The sequence below is a fragment of the Corvus kubaryi genome, unplaced genomic scaffold (assembly GCF_017639235.1).
Source record: "Corvus kubaryi isolate FWS band 111438036 unplaced genomic scaffold, C.kubaryi_AGA036_p1.0 37285, whole genome shotgun sequence".
In the NCBI taxonomy this organism is placed as follows: domain Eukaryota; kingdom Metazoa; phylum Chordata; class Aves; order Passeriformes; family Corvidae; genus Corvus; species Corvus kubaryi.
In genome coordinates this window covers 275,934-299,198 of record NW_024581089.1, presented here as the reverse complement: position 1 = coordinate 299,198, position 23,265 = coordinate 275,934, and the positions used below count along the sequence as shown (strand labels likewise).

Genomic DNA, 23,265 nt, shown 5'->3' with positions numbered 1-23,265 from the left:
ATCCATTACCAATTCCCTACATACAGAATAACACGCAGTGTGATTCTTAGCCAGCACTGGAAATTGGGGCTCAACCCCGGCTGCTTGGGCTTCGCCCCCGGTGCGGGTGCGGGTGCGGGCTCCGCTCCGCCGGGGCTGCAGCCGCTCCGCCCGCCCGGGGCGCGGACCGGCCGCGGAAACCTCCGCCCGCGGGCAGGGAGGGAGGAGGAGGAGGGGGAGAGGACGGGAAGGAGGCGGGGAAGAGCGGGGGAAGGCGGCCCCGGCGGCGGGAAGGGCCCCGGGTTCTGCGCGGGGAGGCCGGGCCAGCGCCGGAGACCGCTGCTCCGCGGGGAACCTTCCCCTCCGCGCCCCGGCCGCCCGGGACAGCGGGGAGCAGCGGAGCCGCGATGGACTCCGGCAGCGAGACCCACGAGCTCAACGGGCAGGCGGAGGGCGCGGAGGCGGCGGCCGAGGAGCGGGTGAGGGCCGGGGCCGGGCTCGGCGGGAGCGGGGCGGAGCGGGGGGATCCCGGTGCCCGCGTCCTTCCCGGGGCTCTGCGGAACGGGGACTCCGCGAGGTGCGGGCGGTCTGCGGCCGCGCCCTGGCCATCGGTGCCGCTCGGCTGTTGCTGGGTTTTTACCTGTCTTGGGTGGATTCCACGCCGTTCCTGTAGGGAGGTCGCTGCGCTGGTCCGTACGCCGGGGCAGGGCTGAGCAGAGCATCCCTGGCAGCCCCTGGCTCCCACAGCTGTCACCCAGGGACCCTCCCCTGCCGGGAGCCCGCCCCGAGCTCGCCGCACCTGCAGGGCTTTGCCCACCCAGCCGGCTTGGGAGACGATATCCACGCAGAATAAGCAATTACAAAAGTACGAGGAATTACTGAAGGGGTTGTGTCTGTATGGTTAATTTCCATGCAGTAATCCAAATAAAAACAAGAATACCCAACTTTTTCCTACTCTGTGTAGTCAAAACATGACCAGAGATCTTCACTGGAAAGTATTCATCCCGTATTGTTTAAGTATAAAGGATGTTTGCTGAGCATGTTACTTATCTGAAAAAAACAGACTGGTAAAGAGTGTATTTTATCTTGTTTTGGGAAGGACTAAACTCTAAAGGCAGCTCTTATTCCAACCTAAGTCTCTGCCACACAGAAACCATTGTACTAAACCCTCTTCTGTGTCACTGGTAAAACTCTCTGGTTACAGACGGGGGGGGCTGATTGTGTAGCACATCTGTCCTTTCTCCATCCCTCCCTCTCTGACAAACCCTTGGAGTCATGAATATCAAACCAAGGAAAATAAAAATCTGTTTTTAATAAATCCTGGAAATCCCACCTAAAGTGAATCATAGCTGGGATATGCAGGTCAAACTGTTGGTCTGGAGTGGTTTCCTCTAAACCTCTGACTTCTCAGCAGTTCTTTCGTTTTCTTGACACAGCTTTGTGATTGCATCACAAATACTCTTGATGGGGGGTTTTTCCCAATATGGTCTGCTCCAGGAATTTTTCGGCAACTTTCCTGTTTTACTTCATCTTCAGTTGCAAGCAACCCTCATTTTGTTACATCTTTCCCATCAAAACTCAAGTTCTCTGTGAGTGCCATAAAAAGAATAAGCAGTGAGACATGCTATTACATTGTTTTAAATGTATACAGTGGCACTTCAGGGAACTTCATAAACACTTTTTAAATTTTCTCTCACACACACACAAAGTAAATGCAAGGTAAAACAGATGGGGACAGATTTTTCAGAAGCCCGTCTGAATAGAAGATGCCTTAAAAAATCTGCCAGTGTTCACAATTCATACAAACAAAAGAACACCCCAGCTCAGCAGCCACCTAAACCTGGAGAGACCATCTGCAGGTGCCTAAATCTTCCATTACTGGAGTGAAAAGTGTGTCTGCTTTGAGGAATGCTCACAGGCATTGGAACATGGGCCACCCTGGTTTCCTTCCTGCCCATCCCAGCACCTGTCCTTCCTCTCCTCAAAACAGACCCTCTTGCACATCTTCACCACAGACCACTACCTTCTCCTGCAGAAGAGCTGACATGAAATGCAGGTGTGGGTGTTACCTTCAAAGCAATCAAAGCATACAAATTTTAGAAAGACCAGTTAAGCTCTCAGTAGTTCTGAACAAGTGGCCACACAGTGGTTTGATGTGGTTTATTTTTACTCCACGGTTCATTTGAATACATTTTTTTAGCAGCTGTCAGGCTTTTAGAAGCAAGAAATTCCTTGCTTCTAGGTTTGGGCTGGCATGGCACACCTCACTGACTAATGTGTGTAATTACACCTGGCAGAAGTATCTGGTCTCTTCTTCAAAGAATCTGTTCATACAAATACAGAGTGTAACTGTTTATTCATCCATCTAGTTGCTTTCCTTGTTCATGATCCATATTGAAACACTCTTCATCCACCGTGTTGTAAAATCTAGTTCAGTGTTTCCAAGATAACAGGATGTGCTAGATAAAGGAGTTAAAGAGGAGCTATGAAAAAGGTGAACAAGAATTGGATAGTAGAAATAAATAGCTTTAATCATGTTATTCCTAAAAATGTCTTAAAGTCTGTATATTAATTCAGAAGTAATTTGGAGCATAAAAGTAATTTGAAACATGGCAGTTTCTTGGCATCATATTGCATTTGCTACGTATAGCCTGACATGGTGTGTTCTAGAGCATTACTCATATCGAATTTGGAGTATTCGATTTACTTCAAATATTGATACTAATGGTGATAAGTTTTTCTTTGCATGTTTTTTAAGTAGCTAGAGTAAACAAACAGTGTGTTAACCACACAAAATAGACAGTCCACAGCCCAGTTGTGAGAAGTAGTATTCTAAGACCAAATGACTGGAATGAGTAATAATGGTGCAAGGCAGAAAAAAATTATACAGGAGCAAATTTCTATTTAAATAGCTGTGTGAACAAGTTTAAGTTACTCCTTCATTTCACAAAGTTAGTCATGAGGTGTGCTGATTATTTTAAAGTCATTTAATGAGTAGAAATATTCTAACTGGATCCTGGAACCAGTACAGCTTTAGGAAACAGTGCTCAGCCCTCAGCAGACTGTACTTTTCCCTTTTTTAATATTAACTTTTCTAGCTCTCAGGAGTCAACATGATTGCTGCTTTTTTTTCTTAATGTAGTCATTACTTGCATTTTATGTTTGTTTAAAAGTGATTCCTCTTAAGCACAGGGTTTTGAAGCGGCAAGAAAATCATGATGTCTATGAAATACGAACACATGCTGAGTTTTTCCCTTTTTTTCTTTTTTTTTATTTGCCTGCCACCACAGCATCTCAAGACGTGGTTGCGGAGTTCTCACAAACTAGTTAGTGTTACCCTGGGATGGTACTTGGGTGGACATCTCCCCGCTCTCCTCAAAATGAAATTTCCGTAGGAAATGAAACTGATGATTCATGCCAGACCAGGGATAGGGGTTTTTCCCTCTTGAGTCAGTGCTAAGACAGACAAGTGATGTAATGTTTTTTTGAAGGAAAAACCACAAAATATCTTCTGAGGAGGTGTACAAAGGATCTATTAGAGATGAGGCCACGAGATGGTGAAGGGCCTGGAGGGGGAAACCTTGGTCTGTTCAGCTGGAGGAGACTGGAGGGAGACTCATTGGAGTCAACAACTCCCTCATGAGGGGCAGAGGAGGGGCACTGATGTCTTTTTGTGGTGACCAGTGATAGGACCTGAGGGAATGACCTGCAGTTGTGTCAGGGGAGGGTTAGGGTGGATATCAGCAAAGGTTCTTCCCCCAGAGGGTGCTGGGCACTGCCCCGAGGCTGCCAGAGCTCCAGGAGCGTTTGGGCAGCGCTGCCAGGGGTGTCCAGGGTGGGATTTGGGGTGTCTGTGCAGGGCAGGGGTTGGACTGGATGATCCTGTGGGTCCCTTCCAGCTGAGCCTATTCTGTGATTCTGTAATCATCCATTACATGACCAATATGGCTTAAAATATTTTTGTTGGAAGAGTATTTTTTTCTTTGTAGAATATTTTACCTGTTTGGTTTTAGATTAGCAAGATCTCTGAGATGGAGGGGAAGTCTGACTTCAGAGTAGCCATATATGACCCTTTGCAATTTCAGTGAGCAAGTGATGGAGATGTGGACAGAAATTCTGTAACTGTAGGTATTATTAAATACTAGTATGAGGTTGCTAGTGCAATCCTGTAACTGTAGGTTTGATCTTTGAAAAAAATGTTCTGAAATTGTGTTCTATTTTAGCCCTGTATTGTTCCTTTTATGTCTGATCCATCTCTTTATTGATTTAACTGGAATTTTTTCCAAACGTGAGATTCCCCCTCAAAGATCCGGAAAAATTAGCCATGTGCTATTTTTCTGAAAGATTAATCCTTCAAAACCTTAGCAAATTGCTTCTTAAACAAAATGGCTTTTTAGCATCTTTTTAACTGTTCTGGTTAGGAAAAATATTGCAGAACACAATAAAGAGCAGCCCCGCTGTAAGTTCAGTATGGCTCAGCTTTAGTTCTGCACAGCTTCATTATTATGTAGCAAGTTTCCATTGTTTTATAATTCAGACTTATTCCTAAACACAAGATTTTCAGGAAGCTTGCTCTATGGCATTACAAACCCAGAGGTCATTCTGGTCCAGTTTCATTTTGAATCAAGGCTGCTGGCCCATAAAATTGCATTAATAACTAACCTCAAATAGAAAGAAAACTGCTGTAATCCTTCCTATAGCAAGTTACTGTATTTAGCAAAGATACTTTATTGTTTTCAAATATTTCCATTTTCAGTGCTGTTTCCTTCCTGTTGAATCACCAAGTGGGGCTTAGCTGTGATTCATGGAACTCAGCACCCAAGGACATTTGCTGCAGAGCTGCTTGTATTTGCTTTTTAGTAAATGTAACTAATAAATCCTTTCTGTCTTTCAAAGGGACTCAGTTCTTCTGGGTGTACCATTGAAATGGGGAGTGAAGCAAAGCAGTGGCAAAGTCTGTACTAACACAGGGAGACTGTAAAACAGTACCACGCAATCTTCGAGCGGAGGTTTTGTGTTACAGAGCCAAAAAAGTGCCCATTAATGACATGGCATTGTAGCTTTGTCCTTGCAGAGTGCACTGCTCTGGGCAAGCAAACCGCCCCTGCTTCTGTGAGGAGACCCAGAGTGGTATTGTCTGTGGGAACAGCACCATGTCACTGTGAAAATAAGCTCATCCATGGGATTCTTTGAGTCACATATGGAGCAAGAGGGAGAGGTTTTTCAGTCCTGTCCTTTGTCTAGCTGTGCTTAGACCAGCAGGGCAGGTTGTTGTGCTGAGAGGCTGCAGCTTTGCAGCACTGGGGGCCTGCAGGCAGGCAGGGTATACTGCAGGGAATGCAGTCCCAGCTGCACCTGGCTCTTAGACACATGTGAGAGCCAGCACATGGTGGTTTTGCTCAAACCGCTTTGGAGACACGAACACAAGGGCTTAGCTTGTCTCTACCAAGTAATTTGAGTATTGAGTGTGTGACGAGGTGTTTTGGTTACACTGACACTGAAGCAGGTCATGTGGAATGCACACTGCTCTTTTGCCAAGTGACACTGCAGGAAAAGCCTTACTTTACCTGCATCCTAGGAAATCTGCAGACAGTCTGCCTTCCCTCTCCGCAGCCCTGCAGGTGTTCACGGCACAGTAAGTGTTGTTTGGTGCTGTGGGCTGCACACATTGCCACATGCTTGGAATCTTCCTAAAGCCACATAACGAAGTTCTACTGTCATTTCTGTTGTACAGACTGTCACTCTCCTGAGGTTAAGGCAACATCTCTTCTTTCATTGCCTGTCTATATATTGCTGTGTAACACATAGTCTCATCTTAGAAAGTGCCCATGTAGTACTGACTGCATCAGTTTCAATACTTCTGGCAGGGGCCTCCAGCTTGCTCCCAGAAGACAAGACTAATTGGCTTTTTTTTGTTTGTTTTTTGTTTTACGGCTTTACAACATCAGTCAGGAGACAGGAAGTGAATGTTTCTGGGGTTTTCATGATTACAGGTCGTTTTTCTTGGTGAAGGCAAGATCACAGGCTGAGAAAAAGCTCTGACATATGCTGCTGCCCTATGACAAGTTACACTTAGTCAAATATTTAGGCTTGTGATGGATTACAACATGTTGAATGAAAATAGGTCAAGTTTGGTGTTTAAATGCCCTGGAAAAACTGGCAATGTGTACGTGAATATCTGCCCTACTTAAAAGGAGGCTTTTAGGTCTGGACTGTGGCAAGCCTGGCTTTGGAGTTGATCATGTTTAGTGCTGCTGAGGAGAGTAATTAGAAGGTGTCTTCTGTATTTGAGCTAACCTGCAAAGCCAGACTTCTTTCACAGGATTTTCTGGCAGTCAGGAACGCCTTTGGGCAATAAAAAAAGTCTCTAAGAAGTAGCTTTAAAGAAGTTAGCTAGAATAAGCTTATTTTTCATATATTTGTCTATTATTTTTGAAAATAAAGTCTAGAAGTAAGAGCAGCAAGATTGAAATTCCTAACCTATTCAGAGACAGCAGGATAGAGGATCACCTACTCTTCCTTCATCATGGAGTTGGGCACCTAAGACTAACCTAGTTACCCTAAACTATATCTAATCCAGGGAGAAATAGGCACCTCTGGGAGACAAGCAGTCAAATTTCAAGTCAGGTCACATGAATCATCATCGGGAAACACTCATATATTCATCCCGTTGGGTTAACGAGCTCTAGGTTTGCCCTGCAGTTGGTTTTTATTTTCTGTTTGTTTGCAGAGCAATTAAAACAAACAAACAAACAAACAAAAAAACAACCCCAGACCAAAACCAGCTGATGTGAAAATGGGGAAAAAAAGATTCCCTTATAACTGGACAATTCTTGGCAACAACAGATCATATGATAGTTAAGTGGAAAAACATCTGTGTATGGGTGTTTGGCTGGCCCTGGAGAGTGGCATGGCAGAGGAAGGAGTAGCAAGGAAAGGAGGGCAAGCAAAGCTCACACAGTGGCCAACTTCACATCAGTCCTTAAAATAAGACTCATGAGTAATGAAGGAACTTTTTGGATGTGTGATGAGAGAAAGTGAATTTAATAAATATCTGTATTTTTAAGTGTGCCTTCAGGGGTAAATTAGTCACAACAACCTGTTGTTTGCTGGATTGTGTTACAGTGGTTTTTCCCTCCCAACTTTTTCTCAGTGCAAACTTTTCATCTTTTCCAGTCTCTCCTTTTCCCAGGGTAGAAATATGCTGACTGTTTAGACTGATCCTATAGGCAAGCTGGAAAAAGTGCCATAGGGCAGTACAGGCAGGCACTGTTTTCTGCTCTCCTGTCTGGAGGACGGGGGTAACAGTGGGAAAGCTGCACAGGAGATCTCAGTACTGCTGTGGCTTTGCCCGTATGATTACAGAAATTATTTGATGGGCCAAGTGATCTCTCACTCACCACCAATTAAAAGAGATGTGAATAACAGTTTTCCTCTCTGCTGGCTTCAGCACAGAACGTCACAGTGGTTCCAAAGGGACAGACCCATCAACATCAACCACTATGCCAACAAGAAGAGCGCCGCCGAGAGCATGCTGGACATTGCCCTGCTGATGGCCAACGCGTCCCAGCTCAAAGCCGTGATGGAGCAAGGGCCTTCTTTTTCCTTCTACATCCCGCTGATCATTCTTATCAGTCTGTCACTCACCCTGCAAGTTATGGTGGGAGTGCTCCTGATATTCCTTGGTAGGTAGCAACAGCAAGAGCCATTGACTGGTATGTTTCTTATAGGACACAGCCTGTAAGATGATATACAGACACACCATTTGCTTTTAAAACACCGTTACCTCAGAACCGCTTCAAGTTAGAATCATAGAATCATTTAGGTTGGAAAAGACCCCTGGAATCATCCAGTCTAAAAGTTAACCCAGCACTGCCGTGTTCACCACTAAACCATGTACATAAACATCACAACTACACGTCTTTTAATTCTCTGCAGGGATGGTGACACTTCGCTGGGCAGCCTGTTCAATGCTTGACAACCCTTTCAGTGAAGAAATTTTTCCTAATATCCAAAAATACAGATTTTCTCTTGAAACCATAGAAATACTGTAACAAAGGGAGGAAGGGCAGCTTTATGTGAAGTCTTCAATTTTTATCAACTTCCTCCTACTCATCTATCCATACTGTGAACACTTTTCTTTCCAGAAAGTCTGAGGAAGAAGGAAAATTATGAAATACTGTAAAAGAAACACCAGTAGGCCAGATAGGATAATTCAGTCTATCCAGTTTCATAATACTGTTTTTGGCAAGACCTGTTACTTAATCTTATGACTGAAATGTATTTCTTCCATGTCAGTCATATAAGAAAATATTGTGAATGCAGAACTCCGAAAGGGAAGTGAAAGTCCAAATGTCCATCATCCTGTTGGTGTGACATGTTGTCTTCAGCTTGGCTGTGTTGCAATCAAACTGTATCTACCATTCCCCACCTGGAATAAATGACACCTCCACTGGTAGGAAACAGCTGTGGATCATTTCTGCTAGTGCTGTCTGATCATTTATTCTCATAACATTTTTCAAATTTTGCCCTTTACCTTAGTGAGAATTAGGTACCTGACCTTGGGCCTAATGTAAATGAACAGGCAGAGTTCACACATGGCATTTAATGAGTTATGGGTGCCACCTTTGGCATCCCTGTCAATCTTTCAGTGTTCTGCTCTCTTATCACAGCTCAAAAAACAATGTTCTGTTCAAGGAGAAAGTTCCTAGGGATCCAGGATACACATAGCTTGTAATATTAATATGCAGTTGATATAGCTTTTTTCTTTCTTAAAAAAGAGATGGAATACAGCTGTCTCTGCATTTGATAGAGTTGGTGCAAGAGCAAAATCCAGGTCTTGGCTCAGAGGAGATTCCAGAAAGGGACTGGAAAAAAACCTAACCTGTTGATGCTGGGAGGTGTGGGAAGATAGTAATGGAAAAATCAGCAAAATATTTCTGTGTTCCTCAGCTGAAGGTGTCTCCCTGGTTGGTTCAGCAGGCTTTGAGGCTGTAAACAAGCTCCCTGTCTTTCTGTTGGGCAATAATTTCCCAGTATGTGCTGTGATACTGCATTTTAATGCTTGTTTCTGCAAGACATTGCTGAAATGCTTTAAATTGCTGTCAGTTTTATCTTTGTCACATTGAGGGTGACAGAGCCCTTGGCCTGTGGTGACACACTGTTGGAGCAATGCCGTCCTGCTGAGCTCAAAGATAAGAAGGAGACAGGAAGTAGGACAGGAAAGTACAAAGATACAGGCAGCAGAGCAAGAACTTGCTTTTTACTATGTATATTTGATAGTTTTAGCTTGCAGGAGTAGTTTGGTTCTGTCCAGCCATGAAATTCTGTCTCTACAAGCTCTCACAAGGCCAAGCAAAAGTCTGTGCCACCATCCAGTTTCTTTCCTTGAGTCAGAGTTTTATCCTGGGAGCTGCCAGTTCTCACAGTTTCTACTAGGTATTAAAAGCTTTTCCTCCTTCAAAAGAGCCTTTCACAAAAACAATGTGAGAAATATTCAGCAGATTTGTCCTTGGAAGTGATCTGGTGACCTTAACTTTTTGGAAGAAAAGCAAAAATGTCTTGAAATAGTTTCAGTGACATGAAATCACAGTAATCCACTATAATAAAATACTTAAAGAATAACTGTTCTTAAGGACATTTTCACAAACACCCTCATCTTAAGTACTGTAATTACAAAGATAGGATTACTGTAATTCTACTTCAAAATTTAGAGCTCTTCCTAAACTGACAAGTATTACTTGTCTTCTCTGACCCTCCTTTGGACAAAGGGACAGCTCTGAGAGTGTCAGTTTGCCTTTCAGCATGATTGCTTTTAACTCGCATAACAGGTTAGGCCATTATTGCCTTTCCTTTTTAAACCAACCATCTCAAATGCTCTTACTCCATGTTTCAGAATGAATTAATTATTCAATTTAATTTATTCTTCTTCATTCACATGGCAGTACCAGAGTCCTTCCAGGTCCTGTTCGGATGCAAGCATCCACATGCCTCCAGATGCTTTACAGATGTGTAAACTCATTTTAAGGTTGAAGTACTACTGAACTTCAATTATTTCATGCCTACACATGTGTGCAGTAGCTTCTCAGGCAGTTCCCCCACACTGTTCTTCAGTGCTTTGCCTGGCCTGTGTTGTTTGACTACACTGCTTTAGCAAACAGGACTTGAACAGGCGCCCAGAATTCCTTGAAACCAAAACAGCATTAGACTTCCTAATTAGGGACCCCAGGTGAACCTGGCTGTTAGCACTTCAGCATCACGAGTGTGTTTGTGACCACTGCTTGTTAACTGCTTCAACAACAAGGAGTATTGGTTCTGTGGTTCAATTCTGCAGTATGGAACATGGTGATGATGTTACAAGTGAATAACAAGATTTATTTTGTGTAGTAGTGACATAAGCTGTATATCTATGTGTGTGCCTGTCAGAAGGAGCTCTAAGTTTTATGTTTCTGTAAAAACTTGTCCGGTACAAACTTTCTCTCGCATGTTGTGCACATGCAGACACGAGCTCCAGTGATCTATGCCCTTGAGAACTAGGAGTCTTAATAGACAAAACCCATTCTCAAAACATGCTCCAGAATTCATCAGCACTCACTCCACCAGTGAATCAAAGGAATGTAGCCAAAGGTCTGAGCTGCAGAGCCCTTCCTGCCTGAGAACAGAGACAGCAAACTCTTGGGTTTTCACGTGGTGTTTCAGTGGGCATGACAGTATTTGGTCAAAGGTTAAACCTGATGATCTTGGAGGTCTTTTCCAGCCTTAATGATTCTGTGATGCCAGGCAAGCGCCCCAGACTTCTCACTGTCTTAAACCAAACCTATTATCAGCCCAGTGTAACTAATTTGTATGCTATCATGAGGCCTGGAATCAAAGCTTACACTAAATTAATGCTATCTCCCTTGTGTGAGCCTCCCTCATTCCCTTTAGCAGTTCAACCAAAAAACAACTGCAAGAAACAAAGGAAAATGTTTGCACAGCAGATGCTGTCTGTAGAAGGGACTGCAGCTACACTGCTTTCACACCTCCCTCTGTTTAGTAGATAGAGTGCCCTTGCTTTCTAAAAACAGAATCAGGGCAAAAGTAGGGCGTACAAGGGAATACAAGCTGGGGAAGGGCACCAGTACAAAAAAAATCCAGCACTGGTAAAGAGATTTGTAGCATTTTAACTAGGAAATTTAACTTCATCTTGTCAGGGCTTCAAGCTTCATGTATTCAATAATTTTTAAATGCTCAAAGTCGGCAACAAAGCTGGGCTTCAAAACATAAAGAACTCAAAAGATTTCTAGTGATGTTAGTGCATCCTTCACTTCCATGTGTCTCCACAGAGATTAGATGCTAATTACTGGAAGTTAATAGGCTCCTTGTGGTTACAGACCTTCCCCTTAGGGCTTTTACTGACACTGCAGAATCTGACTTCCCTTTAAAATATGACTGATCCAAATAGCTTAGCATAAGATAAATTCTTGAACTACATCAGTAGGAAACCTTTTATTCTGGATTTTGAAATATACATATCATTAAACATTTTTTTCTCCTTTCTCTTTGAAGTAAAATATGACCTTAACAACCCTGCAAAACATGGAAAGCTGAACTTCCTCAACAACCTTGCAACTGGACTAGTATTCATTATAGTAGTTGTGAATATTTTTATCACTGCCTTTGGAGTGCAGAAACCAGTTGCTGAGTCAGCACCAAGACAGTAAGGACCAGGTGAGTGTGGTCTCCCTGCAGCATGAGGTAGCAGGGCATGGCAGGGCACACTGGGGCAGTTTAGAAACAGCCACAAGTTTATGTGTACAGTTCAAGTTCTCACAGATACCTGAGTTCACTCCACATTAGTGCAAAAGCAGAAGCTGCTGGGAACTGGTAAGTTATTACAGTGTGTTTGTAAATGTGGAGTTCAAAAGTTGATGGCAGCACATGTGTCACCCATGGGAAGTGTAAGGATTGTCCTGGTCTAGCCACTCCTTTTCCTTACTGCTGACTAAGACAATAAGGGAAATAATGTTGTTCTGCTTTCTCCAAATGCCTCTCCTTTTTATAAGGACAGTTTGCATCCAGTCTGTTACTTAACACTGAAGACAATCTGTTTCCAAGTACCTAGGGCTATTAAGTCTGACATGTAACACTGCACATGCTGGAGCCTCTCAGTTCCTGTGCAGATCGTGTGGCTCTTCTGTCCTCCACAGGACAGGGCTTTGCTCTGTGGGAGACAGCCCACAAAGATGAGCACTATCACTTCACATGTGGCCATTTACAACAATGTTGTTGCTCTACCTGCATTTTCAACTTCGTTCTTTACTTACACAGAAGGATAAATACAGGAATTGTGGGGACCAAACTGGGTATCTTCCTAGCATCACAGCTATGATGAGCAATGTGGGAGGAGATAAACCTGAATTGTAGGCTTGTAACTCAAGAAGCACCACGGTCAACATCTGCCTTTAAAACAGACTGCTGAGTGTGTGTGTGCCAGCACTGCTCTGGCTCTTGGTCTTCCACATCTCAACCCAGGGTCAGAGACCTGCTGAAGAAGGAATTACTGGCCTGACAGGCCATGGTACACTCTGTGCTGCCCAGACGGCCCGTGCATGTAACTACTATTATGCACCCTTTTCCACAGAAGACTTAATTCCCCCTTTAAAGCAAATGTGTCATTTATTATAATTCCTGTATCACTAAAATATCAATATCTTTGTGTTTCAGGGACCTGGAGCATTCATTTTAGATGCCATTTGCAGTTGAGCCAGTTACACTGGACACAGTGGGAAAGGAAAAAGAATCTGAAGAAGCTGGACACACCAAGCAGCTTTCTCAAGTTTCCAACACATTTGTATACCTAAAATTTTCCCATGTGTTAATATTTAAACTGTTTGGCATCTAAGAAAAGGTTGATTTGTCCCCAAGGACACTGTTTTTCTGGAATATTGGCATTTCAGTTTCTGGAGAAACTTCATTTTTTTTCAGAGAAGTGACATAAGCTCATGAAACAAGGAAATATCATCTGGTAGCACTTCACAGGACTTCTCTTTTTACATGCCTTTGGTTTTTGTGGCAATTTGTCATTTCCACCATGGTAAGAAATGTCAGGCCTTTGATTCTGGCATGGTCACACTGTCCTTTATTTCACAGCTTGGCACCAAGCCCACGTACTCTGTAGCCCAGCAGGGCTCTTCCTTTGCAGCCTGTAAAGGTAGCTGTGCCTTGTCTTTCTTTCCACTCTAGCTAAAGCAAAGATGAGACAAACAGAAACAAACAGCATTCTTTTGTCCAGTTTCCTGTTCTTCCTGCACAGACACAAATAACCTAATTGCTAATAGTTTCTTACCATGAACTGCTATTCTGTGTATTCTTATATGTATTTATTTGAATCCTAGAGTAGTTCAAGGGGCCTTTAAAGGTCATCTCATCCCACCCCTGCCATGGGCAGGGACACCTCCCACTATCCCAGGCTGCTCCCAGCCCCAATGTCCAGCCTGGCCTTGGGCACTGCCAGGGATCCAGGGGCAGCCCCAGCTGCTCTGGGCACCCTGTGCCAGGGCCTGCCCACCCTCATTGTAAAAGGTCCTTCCTTATATCAAGTTTCTGGAAACTCTATTAGAAGTGCCACCTTTTCTAGGCTCAGCTGGTAAACTGGAGGATCCAGGGTGAACTTTACCTGCTAAACTGGTACCAAGTGCCTGTCAGCAGCAGTTCAAATGGCAAAATGAATTGAGTTTTTCTCTCTTGTTTACTCTCTCTCTTCTCATCACTGATTGCTGCAGTTTTGTTACTTTTACGAGTTTATGGCTAAAAGCAGAACAAATTTTTAATTTTTTATTTTTAAATATATATAGAGATATAAATATCTTCTAGGCTCTTACCTGCTGGCTCAGGAACTTAGACTTTTTCTAAATACACTGTTGCTAGTAATGGTGTAGGTTACAAGAATTTCTTCAACAAAAACATTTTAGTAATTTTATTTCCAAAGTATCATACCTGCAAGGAGAAAAATCTGAGTGTTCTAGGTTGCACTTACATGTAGATGCAGATTTGTATTAATCAATTTTTGTAGCATCAATTTTCAAATGCTCCCTTGTACATAAGAATAGAAGTTTGATTTCCATGTGTCTCATCTCATTTATATTACTGACCTTTCTCTTTAGTTATGTCTCAAAGCCCATTGATGTACCAGATTTTCACGTATATGCTATGTAAGAATTACTAACAGAAAACAAATCAGAAACTTGTGTGGTTAATAATGGAATAGACATTCTTTTTTATTTTCTAATTTGTCTTTTGTTGCTTCATTTCCATTGTAACATGCATTTAACCAGTATCTAGCACGCAGTGGTTTAATTGTGTGTGCTGTACTAATTTAAACGTAGCTCAGAACAAGTTCTGAATGAGGCACGCAGGACAACTTCCTGTGTTTATTTTTTACAAACCACCAACTGTTGTGGGACTGTTCATGCCCACTCGTGGCTGTCACACTTTGGATCCTTCAGAGGAGCGAGTTGGCTGGCCACAGAGCAGTGCTGGAAATCTGAAAAACCTTTCCTTTGGAGGAAATAGGTGACTGTAGGCAGAGTCCTTCCAGTATGAAATTTATCCATGGCTCAACACTGGTCAGTAATTCTGATAAGATTCTTGACTGTACCAACAATGCTACCTTTTAACATTCTCCTCACTGGAATATTTGCCCATCTGCATCTGATCCAGTCTGGAGGCTCTCTGGGGGCAGCTACCTCTGTTCTGTACAGGAACTTTGTACCTGTGTCTGTTGCTTTGTGTTCTCCTAAATACACAACCTGTCCAAAAGACATTCACCTTAGGTATGAATATTAGATATTTTTCATTGTCTGATTTGTATCTTTGTAGTTTTTTAATCAAGACATACAAACAAGAAGAAGAGTCTTTCTGGCACTTAGCAAATCCTAATTTTTTGACTAAGGGCAGATGCAGACAGATTCCCAAGCTCTGCTGATGTTTGCTGGCTTCATATTTGGGGTGATTTGGCCTAGTTTTAAACAGAGCTTCCCCTTCCCCTGTTACTGCCACAGTCCTGTCCTGTCATAGAATCCCAGGATGGTTGGGGTTGGAAGGAATCTTAAAGCTCATCTCATCCAAACCCCCTGCCACAGGCAGGGAGACTTCCACTGTCCCAGGCTGCTCCAAGCCCCAATGTCCAGCCTGGCCTTGGGCACTGCCAGGGATCCAGGGGCAGCCCCAGCTGCTCTGGGCACCCTGTGCCAGGGCCTCCTCACCCTCCCAGGGAACAATTCCTGCCCAATATCCCATCCATCCCTGCCCTCTGGCACTGGGAAGCCATTCCCTGGCTCCTGGCCCTCCATGCCTTGTCCCCAGTCCCTCTCCAGCTCTCCTGGAGCCCCTTTAGGCCCTGCAAGGGGCTCTGAGCTCTCCCTGGAGCCTTCCCTTCTCCAGGTGAGCACCCCCAGCTCTCCCAGCCTGGCTCCAGAGCAGAGGGGCTCCAGCCCTTGGAGCACCTCTGTGGCCTCCTCTGGACTCATTCCAACAGCTTCCCATCTTCCTTGTGCTGAAACCCCCAGACCTGGATGCAGTGTTTCAGGTGGGGTCTCACCAGGGCAGAGTGGAGGGGAAGAATCACCTCTTATGAGCATGATCATGTTTGTCTGGCACTGAGACACTTGAAAGCAGTCTGAGGGTACAGGACGAACATACCAGTTTTTTCCTATTTTATTCTTTTCTTTATTGGACCATAATTTTGCAGGTCACTCAGACAAACAAGCTGTTAGAGTGGGTTTGTCCTGAAAAGTGTAACAGCATCCTTAGTGCTGAGCTGTTATCTGATAGAAACTACCATGGCTTGTGTATCCCATCTCCTGGGAGCCTGTGGACCTAACAGGATCCAGAGCAGTAGGGCAGGGAACACCCACCAGGCAGTTCTCAACTGCAACTTCTCTACTGCAGATTCCAATGGATTTGGCAAGACACAGCTTTTAGGATACACAGAAAGGAAAGAAAAAATTACTTCAAGATTGAACACATTGTGGGATGCCAAGAGCTGTATTTGGACCTCTGCAGTGAGGGGTGGGGGCCTGTTCACGTGGAGTCTGCCAGAGCTGGGCTCAGAACCACAACAAAAACTGCCATGAATCCTTCTGCCTCCTGATCTCCTGAAGCATCATACCAGAGAGCGTGGTCTCTCTTTTTGGTTCTAAACATAGGAAAACCTGATCAGAGAGTCATCCATCTGCCTCTGAGGCTGTATGGGCATCAGCAGCATTCAACTTGCTACTGGATGTCCTTTTTAAATAAAAAGGCTTCTGGTTTATTCCCACGTCTTTTATTGTGATTAAGTAAGATTTGGAAAACATCCTCAGACATGAAATCAGTATTTTAAGTCTCTAAAGCGTTCGGAGTTCATGTATTTTTTAGCAGACAAAAGCATCTGCAAGTTGGTTTCAAGTATAAATAATTTAATCACAGGGTTATTACTCTTTTAAGTCAGGTGCTGCTTTAAAATCCTGGCAAGTATCTTTGAGGGGCAGCAAACAAATACATAGGTTTGACTCGTTCTTGGACTCATTCTTTGGTTTGCTGTGCTTTTTCAGAGTTCTTGGTTGGAGGCAAATACTTCCCTTAAAAAGAGGTCATCAATAATGAAGCAAGATGAATTTTCCAGGCTGTTTGGGAAGCGGTTCGTGCCAGGTCAGCCGTTTGCTCCTATTGCATAAGCTCTGGGCAGGGTGAGCATTGCTCATGGTCCTTCTCATTAGTCCCTTCAGCATCCAGAACAGCCTGGGCTGGGATTTTCAGTGTAGCTGTACTTACTGAAGCAGGTGACAACGACCATATTTACTGGAACTGACTCTTAAATTTGTCTTCTAAACCAGGTCACTGCTGGAGCTTATTCTGATGCTGAGTCTTACATAAAATAGGCTGAAGCAGAAAACATCATCCTGGTTTCTGTATCTCCCTCAACTGCCAGATGTTTTAATTAATAACTGGTTTATCCTCAGTGAGTTTGCAGATGACACTAAGGTTGCTGGGAGTATTGATCTGCTGTTGGGCAGCAAGGCTCCATGGTTGTATCTGGAGAGGCTGGATCCGAGGCCAGTGGTCTGAGGTTCAGCAAGGCCAAGTGCTGGGTCCTGTCCTTGAGTCACAACAGCCCCTGCAGCTCCAGGCTGAGCCAGAGGGGCAGGAAAGGCCCTGGGGGTGCTGGTGGCAGCAGCTGAACAGGAGCCCAGGTGGGCAAGAAGGACCAGGGCACCCAGGCCTGTTCCAGCCATGGTGGGGCAGCAGGACCAGGGCAGTGCCCATCCCCTGTGCTGGGCACTGGTGAAGCCCCACCTCAGCTCCTGGGGTCAGTTTTGGGCTCCTCACAACAAGAATGACCTTGAGGGGCTGAAGCATGTCCAGAGAAGGGAACGGAGCTGGGAAGGGGCTGAGGGAGCTGGGGGGGCTCAGGCTGGAGAAAAGGAGGCAGAGCTTGTGGCTCCCTGACAGGAGGGGGGCAGCCAGGGGTGGTCGGGCTCTGCTTCCAGGGAACAAGGGACAGGACAAGAGGGAATGGTCCCAAGCTGTGCCAGGAGAGGCTCAGGCTGGACATGAGGAGGAATTGGGCAGCATCAGTTCCTAGAGCAGACGGTGATACGCTCAAGAGGAGCTACGCCCAGGCACATTTCTCAGATCGTGGTGCAGCCTGAAAAGGGGCTGGGGGAGGCACCACCACCAGGACCCCATCACCCAGTGCATGTAGTGGTCTCACCACAGCCCTTTAATACTCCCAGGTGATCAGCAAAGCTGAACCAGAGGCAGAAGTGAGACGTCCCTTGAGCAAGAAATGAACTGAAATAAACAAGGCACTCGAGGAAGAGATAAATAACAGCATGGCCACAGCAGGCCTTAGAGCAGAGTTTCCATCAGAGGCTGGGTTGCATCCAAGTGCTGCAGGGTGATGTGTCAGCTGTACCCAGAGTTGCACCCTTCTCCTCACCACTAATTATTCCCATCCTGACATTTGAACACGTCTGGCAGCGGTGGGAGGGCAGAGGGGGCAGAAGCATGGGCAGAGCTGGCTCAAGAACAACTCGAGAACAACTCGAGCTGATTGATAGCAGACAGCTCTTGGGCATGTCAGGAAGCAAACACACGTTGTTGGAAGTATGTCCGCAGCAAAGACACTGACAGGAAGAAACATGGTATATAAAGGCTGCTGCTGTTGGCAGGAATTTCTTATTTTCACACTGATCGCGTTATTTGCACTGTATGAAATCACAGAATCACAGAATCACTGAATCATTTACATAGAAAGAGATCATTGAGTACAACCTTTGACCAACTACCATCTTGTCAGACAGACCAGAACATGCCCAGTGCCACATCCAGTCATTGCTTGAACATCTTCAAGAATGGTGAATCCATCCCATCTGTGGGCAGCCCCTTTAAATGCCTGGCAACCCTTTCCATGAAGATACTCTTCCTGAACCTCCCCTGGCACAGCTTGAGACCATTCCCTCTTGTCCTATCCTTTGTTCCTGGGAGCAGATCCTGACCCCCCTGGCTGCCCCCTCCTGTCAGGGAGTTGTGCCACAAGGTCCCCCTGAGCCTCCTTTTCTCCAGCCTGAGCCCCCCCAACTCCCTCAGCTCCTTCCCAGCTCCGTTCCCTTCTCTGGACATGCTCCAGCCCCTCAAGGTCATTCTTGTTGTGAGGAGCCCAAAACTGACCCCAGGAGCTGAGGTGGGGCTTCACCAGTGCCCAGCACAGGGGATGGGCACTGCCCTGGTCCTGCTGCCCCACCATGGCTGGAACAGGCCTGGGCGCCCTGGTCCTTCTTGCCCACCTGGGCTCCTGTTCAGCTGCTGCCACCAGCACCCCCAGGGCCTTTCCTGCCCCTCTGGCTCAGCCTGTAAATGCTCCCACTCCTCCTCACTCCTGATGTTCTTAGTCCATGGCTGTGTCGATGGGAGGGTCACTGACATGTCATTGCAGGATAGGTTGTGAGAGACAGAATACGATCTTTTCAAAATAATATCTAACCAATAATTATCCAACTTCCTAACAGTGTGATGACAAAAAATTACCTGCCTTCCTATTGGATGCTATGGGTTATTTTGAATTCCCTTTCCTCTTCCTCCACAGTCTGTTGAAGATCTGTTTTCATGGTTCATTTTATCCCTTTGGCTTCTCATAACAAGAACTATTTGCTAACCTGGCTGCCTTCCCAAGGAGAGTGCCACAGCTCCCAGCCAGGAACAGAGACTTATCAATGGCTCCTCATCAGGCAAGTCAGGCTTTGTCAGAAATGGAGATGGCAAAAACTCAGGTTCCTTTCTCGTTCACCCTCCTTCCTGATGTTTTCCACTCTTTTTTCCAGTCTTCCAGCCTAGAAGTTGCCCCACCCCATTTTTAATGGTACAAGTTTTAACTAGTTGGGAGGTGAGTGGTAAATATGGTGCCATGCTAGGAAGAACCACACCAGGACTACTGAAACATTGCTAAACATTTTCATTGGTGCCAAAAATATTTGAGAATAAATTGGTTTCATCACCACCCAACATTACCCCAGATTTCTGGCAATGAAAATAATTTAAACTGTTGGGAAGGCCTTATGTTTCAGATTTGTTTTGGACTTGTGGAAGATACAGAAGGAGACAGCTATGTGTCTTTACCCTGAAACAGGAGTTATTTTTTTCTGTGTCAGAAAACATGATTCACCAGACATGCCAGGGAGAGCATTGCTCAGGAAAGAAATGACTGTATCCCTCCAGGCCTTTCCATCCCTTGGAGAGTTTCAAATTCTGGGAACGTGACTTGGGAACATGACTGAACTTCACAAACTGTGTGAAGTGCACTAACTGGGGAGCATTGGGAGAAAGCCACGACAGGCCTGTGTGGGTCAGTGTTCTCCTTCATACTCCACAAAAATTCTTTCTTCTCCATGCTGATAAAAAAACAGGTTTGAAAGCCCCCACATCCCACAGCTGCACTGGTGGGACTCCTCACAGTGTATAGAAGGGACCCTGGTTATCACAAAGAGGTCCTGGAATCTTCAAACCTGATGTCACTGTTAATATTTTGCTTAATTTGCACATCCTCCTCACTTGTAGACACAGGGTGTGATGGAATGATGAGTCTTGTTCATCTTTCCAGAGTCAGGACCAGTGTAGACTCATCCAGGGCTGAATTTCATCCAGCTCTGAATGAGGAATTTACTTCCTACTTGTTTTCTTATTGACTCTGAGCTCATTAAGATAAGTTTCACGTGTACCCCACAGGGCTCCTGGCCTGGGAATACCCTGAAAAATACCATTGCAACTCTTTCATAGAAAACTGCTATCTAAATTATTACTATTAATAATAATTATTATTTTCTGCTATAATTTTACCTGTTATACCTGGACTTTGAATTTGGTTCCTACCTGATGTAAATTATCTCCCTACCTCCTGGCAGAACAGAGTTCTTCCAGAGCAGAGCAAAGTAGCCATGATAAACTGACTGTGAGCCAGCCCCAGAGGCACAGGTGGGACCTCAGTGGAGGATGAGCTTCCTGACCTCTGGAACCTCTGACTGCACCTTGCAGCTTAACCATAAACCAGCAGAAAACTAAAGCAAAGCAGACCTGCTTTGGGGTAGTGTGTGATTCCAGGGTACCAGGAAAAGCTCCCGTGCTTGCCTTACAAACCCTCCAGGTGAGAGGTTCAGATGCAGGTTGAGCCCCAGGGTCACAGCAAGGGGACAAGCTCCTCCCCTCTGCAGAACCCTGCATCCGCCAGAACATGGCAGCATGAGGCAGGGAACAGCTCCCAAGAGCATGTGGAAGTCTTTTTGGTGTCTGTAACACGTCCAGAAAGGATCCAGAAGAGCCTCTGACTGGTCAGGGCTCATCTGTGCATAATGGGGTCAGTTTTGCATTTGAAAGTAGTGATGAATTCTGGATTTTCCTCTTTTTGTGTGCAGGAGAAAGCATGATAGTTGGAGCTATCAGAGAATCATAGAATCAGACTGGTTTGGGTGGGAAGGGACCTTAAAGTTCAGCTCATTCCACCCCTGCCATGGACAGGGACACCTTCCACTATCCCAGGTTGCTCCAAGCCCTGTTCAGCCTGGCCTTGAATACTTACAGGGCGGGGGAGTCCACAAACCCCCTGGACAACCTCTGCCAGGGCCTTCCCACCCTTATAGTAAAGAATTTCTTCCCAAGATCTAATCCAAACATGCCCTTCAATCACTCCTGGTTATTGCAGCATGGCACTATGTCCCTTGTGCCATCCCACACCCCTGTGCTAGCATCCCCAGCACCAGCCCAGGGAGTGGGTCATCGTACCCTCGGAGTGGGACCAGGGAGCTGTGCCCTCCTGCCACCTTGGCTGCCTGCAGAAAGGGGCAGGAAGCACCAGCAGCCGCCCAGAGCAACCCTTTGGTTTTGACATCTTGGAGTTTTTAAATGTGTTGTCCTTCCAAGCAAGGATAAGCCCCCAGTTAGAACTGGTGGGATGAAGATGGCAGATTTTTTTGCCTCTTCTCCCTCCCTGAAAATACACAGGGATCTGCTTTGTGCTTGGAAATATTCTTAACAAATCTTTATGAAAATTGAAACACCCAGGCAAGTGGAAAGGTGACTGAGGACACAGGAAGGGTTGGAGAGGAACAGAGGGCTGAGCTCAGAAAGGAAGCTGTGAGGCCAGGGAACACACCTCTTCCAAAGATTTCCAGTGTGCTTCTCAGCCCCGTGGGATTTGGAAATCTCAGTCTCAATGGGTGGGATTTTTCCTTCACAGAGAGATGTGAAGCAAAATCCAGCTGTATGCAACCATTATCGATCAGGAATATTTAAGAGACTTCTTTCCAACCTCCACTAGAAGCTTTTAAAATTATTTAGCTCAGAGCTCACAGAGGAAAAATAATGTCAGATCTCTCCCTTTCTGCTACTGCAGAGCGTTCAGCAGGGAGCAGCCACGGGGATCCAGCAGCGCTGCCACTCCCGGCTGTCACTGGAGCTGGTGGGGCCAGGGAGAGTGATGGATGCACTGCTGGATGGCACAGAGCAGCCTCTGCACAGGGGCGCAAGGCTGGAGCACTGTGAGACCCCCAGGGTAGCTAAAACCAGGGCTTAAAAGGGGGAAAAAAAGCCACCTGAGTGTTTTGCTATGGTAAAGAGAGGATTTAATGTAAACCATTCCTTGAGGACACACCTCACCAGAGATTTATCCAGGCTTGGGGTCCAGTGGCACTCTGGCTGCTGGCACCCAGCTTCACCTGTTAACAGTTCGTGAAGCACAGACTGAGTCTGAAAGGTTTTTGCTTTACTAGACACAAATTAAAGATTTATCAACAGCACCATGGCAGAAAGCTTTTCCTTGTGACCACAGTGTATAGTGGCCTGTGCTCCAAAATAGAAAGGGCAGCTTAGGATTCACCCAAAATGCTCTTTTATGCCAAAGCAGTGGCACTGAATTAACTGGAGCAATGTTACCGCATGACACATTCCTGTCTCATCTCCTGCCTCTGATTTCTTTCCATTTGGCACAGTGGGTGAGATGAAGATAGAAAGAAAATGACCCCCTCCCCTGAATCCTATAATTTTGTAGTTTCACCAAGCTGTTGTTTCAGTCGCACCCAAACCTTGGTGGTGCCTGTGATGCTCTGCACTGGTCCCTTCCCCTGGCAGCTGGCTCGAGGCCGCTCCTGCAGAGGCAGGGGGTTGTGGCAACACTGCCCAGCACAGGCATGAGCACAAGCACAGCCTCCTGGTAACACAGCTGCTCCTGTCCCCATAGGGCCACAAACCAGTGGGAAAGGAGGGGAGCCTAGGTCCTGCTTATCAGGGAGTCAGGCCACAGAAAGGCACAGGACAAAGAGCATCCCTCCTGCTGACCACGTTATCTCAGAGATCCTCCTCCACGACCACCCAGGCCCTGTTCAACAGCATCCAATGCCAAACTCTGGGGCTCCTCTTGCCCCCAAAGAGAGTCTTGCAGCAGCGGATGCGATCTTGGCTGTGTGTCAGTGACTCCACCTAAGGTTTCAAGTTGTGTCAGGGGAGATTTAGATCTAGATATTAGGAATACTTCTTCACAGAAAGGGTTGTCCAGCCCTGGCAGAGGCTGCCCAGGGCAGTGGTGAAGTCACCATTCCTGGAAGTGTTCGAAAAACATGTAGATGTGGCACTTCAGGACATGGTTTAGTGGTGAACATGGTGGTGGTGCCAGATCAGCCTTAATGATCTTAAGAGGCCTTTTGCAACCTTAACAAATCTGTGATCCTATGATTCTCCTACTACAGCAACAAATTCCTTTGGTGGGATTCTCAACACTGC

The 23,265-nt window shown here is 45.6% G+C and overlaps 1 protein-coding gene and 1 long non-coding RNA gene across 4 annotated transcripts in view; one reads left to right on the top strand and one right to left on the bottom strand.

The window, feature by feature from the left end:
* LOC121663888 overlaps positions 1-964 on the bottom strand; it is a 39,570-nt gene extending 38,606 nt beyond the window's left edge. For 2 of the 3 annotated variants that reach the window (XR_006015793.1, XR_006015794.1), the window contains exon 1: positions 620-961. This is a non-coding gene — a long non-coding RNA (uncharacterized LOC121663888). Of the gene's footprint in view, positions 1-619 lie in introns of all 3 variants that reach the window. The other variant, XR_006015795.1, reaches the window with a different exon arrangement.
* NINJ1 (ninjurin 1) lies at positions 241-14,248 on the top strand. Its single transcript, XM_042026622.1, has 4 exons — positions 241-458; positions 7,430-7,664; positions 11,527-11,688; positions 12,685-14,248. Exons 1-3 carry the CDS (start codon positions 387-389, stop codon positions 11,679-11,681), a joined length of 462 nt encoding a protein of 153 aa, XP_041882556.1. The 5' UTR covers positions 241-386; the 3' UTR covers positions 11,682-11,688; positions 12,685-14,248.
* The last annotated feature ends 9,017 nt before the right edge of the window (positions 14,249-23,265 follow it).